We start from the raw sequence: 2,880 nt of genomic DNA, 5'->3' as shown, positions 1-2,880 counted from the left end.
TCCTTAGCCCACCTCCAGTGAGCAGGAATCAATTGCCCGTGTAGGCAGGGACCTGGCACTGGGATGAGAGCCAACACATGAAGGAAGGAAACTGTTTCAAGCAACCTGCAGTAACTTTCCATAAGGATCACAGTGACATGAGGGCATGCCAAACGTTGTGTCTTAATCCCTCCAACCAACACGTGCGTCTGTTGAGTAAAAGCATGGTGGTCTCATGTGGAACAAAGATGGACTTCTGTAGGCTGCGTGCTGAACTGGTTTGGTTAAGACAAGGAAAAGCCTTTGTTTGCTTTTCACCATCAGTTTGCTATCTGAAATATCAAACCAGCCTGTAATGGAAATGAATTTCTCACATCAGATTTTTTGGATGCCAGAAATAATAATAGTATGGTGTTAACACCTCAGTATTATAGATAAATCTATTAATTTGTGTCTTTGTATCCACAGCAGGGCTTTAAAATTTGCACTTAATTGCAGCAGAAGTAGTTTTAAAATCCATTTGCCTTATGCTGACCATTCTTGTAGCATCTCACCACCTTCTGTGTAATGCATTCCCAGTGCTAAAATAAAGCTCCTTCACATGGTATAGTAATTCCATGTATGCAGACCTTTGAGGCTGTTGAAAAACTGATGTTTTCTAATGTGTTCCTCGCTTTTCAGATCATTATAAAAGTAGGATCCTCCTTACCATGCAGTATTTACCAACTGGGCACTGTGGGTACAGCACCTTGGAACACAGCATGCCTTGCCAAGTCTTTGCGTATTCCCCAGAGACTGCTCTATCATCCTACACTGTATACAGTGGACTTGATCCAAGAACAAATGTTTCTAATGAGTTCAGTGGAAATTGGAGGTCTACTGTACTGCTTGTAGACTGGTGTATTTGTCAAGCTGGGGTGCACAGCATGAACAGTTTCTTTCTCAGTCTCTGCTTTGTTGAATTTTGTAACTGAAACTGCTAAATACTTACAGGGAGGGATCTGTATATAAGTTGAATTGGGTAAACGGTCATGCTTCCATGCACAAAAACGTAATTATTGAAGACATTAAGCTTCCAACTAGCTTTTGCTGCTTCTGGTGTTGACTTGTCCAATCAAACCAGAATGCTGAAAACTGGAATCTTCTATGAAGCAATGATTAACTTTGCCTCCAGCAGGTGACATGCAGCCCCCACATCTCCATGGGAGATCTGAGTCAGTTAGGACACGACCATTCTGTGACTGGTCAGTAATACACAGTAGGTAATTAAGCAGTTAATACATGTCTACAACATGTCAGTGAGAAAAATGTTGAATTCTGCCCATGGGCAGAAGAATGAGAGTGGAACAATAATTTATATTTAAATATTTAAATTGCATATTTCCATACCATGTCTCTTTGAGTTTGTCTCCTTTCTAGTTGTCCTGTAGAAAGCATCACTAGCAGCTAGTGAAATTCTTCCACGTGTCAAAAATACCTAATCTCACTGAAGTTATGGCAACAGTAAATGCATAGAAGTAGCTGATGTTTCTCAAGGCTTATGACATGTCTTCCTTGCAGACTCAGACCCTTGCACACCAGATGCTCCACCTGCTGCCACTTCTCCACCAACTTCAGAAGAACTCGGACCTTTCACTGCCCCAACATCACCCTCTTCTTCCTCTGATCCTGGTACTGCATCATTTTCACCACCGCTACCCCCTTGTGTTGCAGCCTTGCATCCCAAACCACCTCCTATTCCACCACCACCGCCAGCTTCTGCTGGCACAGTTCACCCTGGACTCCCTGCTGTTCCTGCACCACCTGCCTCTACTTCATCCCTGCACCCTGGACTTTATCTGCCAGTCGTCCCACCCGGCAGCGCCACCCACCTCATCAACTGGCTGCCTTTCTTGGCTTCAGCAACACTCGCCACCATCCGTGGGAAGGAGGAGGACCAGCCACCTGTAGGAACATGCTCCTTGGAAAGCGTGAAGAGAAGCAACAGTGCACCCCCACCGCCTTCCCATGATGACAACCACCATGCTGCACCCGTGGAAGACAGGGCTCCAGAAGATGCTTCCCTGCCAGCGGCTGCCCACGCCGTGCCCTCGAGCTCTGAGCAGGGATCAGCAAATGTGAGTGACATCCTGGCAGAGCTGCGGACCATGAACGGCCACCTGTCTGTCATTGCTCGAGCCCTGACACAGCTGGCCTCATCGCTGGCACCGCAGCAGGGCACACGTGGCACCCCACCTCCTTAGTGCTGGACGGCCCATCCTGCTCACCAGGGTGACACTGGCCAGGGACAACCCACGGTGGAGATGTGGAGGAGGGAGACCCTACACGATGCTGTCCATGTGCTCTGTGCTGTTTCACTGTGCTCTGACAGATGCCAAGAAAAAACCCAATTTTTTTTTTTTGTTTGTTTGTTTATTCCCTCCTTGTAAATGGCTGCATATATTAAAAAAAAAAAAAAAAAAGTTTTTGTGGTATTGTTAATAAAACTGTTTATATTTCTTGCATTTCTTTCAGATGTGCTCACTCCCTTCCTCTCACCCATGAACCAAATGAGTGCTTGCAGAAATTGGTGAGGTCTTGCACAGAAAACAGAGAGAATCTGAAGTGGTGAGAAGTTACCCATGTCAAAATGCTCCAAGAGGTGATGAAACCTCTCAGAGTAAAATGGGGAGACACAGATAGGAAATTATACAATAAAAACTGGAAAACAAATTCCAATTTCTCTCAGCCCAAGCTGCACACCGTAGCTCTGTTGAAGCTGGAGCACTTCCCAGTACTTCATTTCTCAGGGGTACTTATAATTACCAACACAGATAGAGGATGTGATAAATTGTTCAAAATATCATGTGAAATAGTTTGATCTCAAGAGCTACTAAAGAATGTCCTCAGATTTTTGTCCTT

At 45.1% G+C, this 2,880-nt stretch overlaps 1 protein-coding gene across 1 annotated transcript; it reads left to right on the top strand.

The window, feature by feature from the left end:
- The first annotated feature begins 1,180 nt into the window (after nt 1-1,180).
- LOC122167786 (myosin tail region-interacting protein MTI1-like) lies at nt 1,181-2,222 on the top strand. Its single transcript, XM_042832597.1, has 3 exons — nt 1,181-1,223; nt 1,540-1,650; nt 1,693-2,222. The coding sequence occupies exons 1-3, from the start codon at nt 1,181-1,183 to the stop codon at nt 2,220-2,222; spliced, it is 684 nt and encodes a 227-aa protein (XP_042688531.1).
- Nucleotides 2,223-2,880: the final 658 nt, after the last annotated feature.

The sequence above is a fragment of the Centrocercus urophasianus genome, unplaced genomic scaffold, assembly GCF_019232065.1.
Source record: "Centrocercus urophasianus isolate 14NV4802_14NV808 unplaced genomic scaffold, USGS_Curo_1.0 seq_39, whole genome shotgun sequence".
NCBI classification, from domain to species: Eukaryota; Metazoa; Chordata; class Aves; order Galliformes; family Phasianidae; genus Centrocercus; species Centrocercus urophasianus.
Note: the sequence above shows the minus strand (reverse complement) of the source record. Positions and strands in the feature narration are given on the sequence as shown.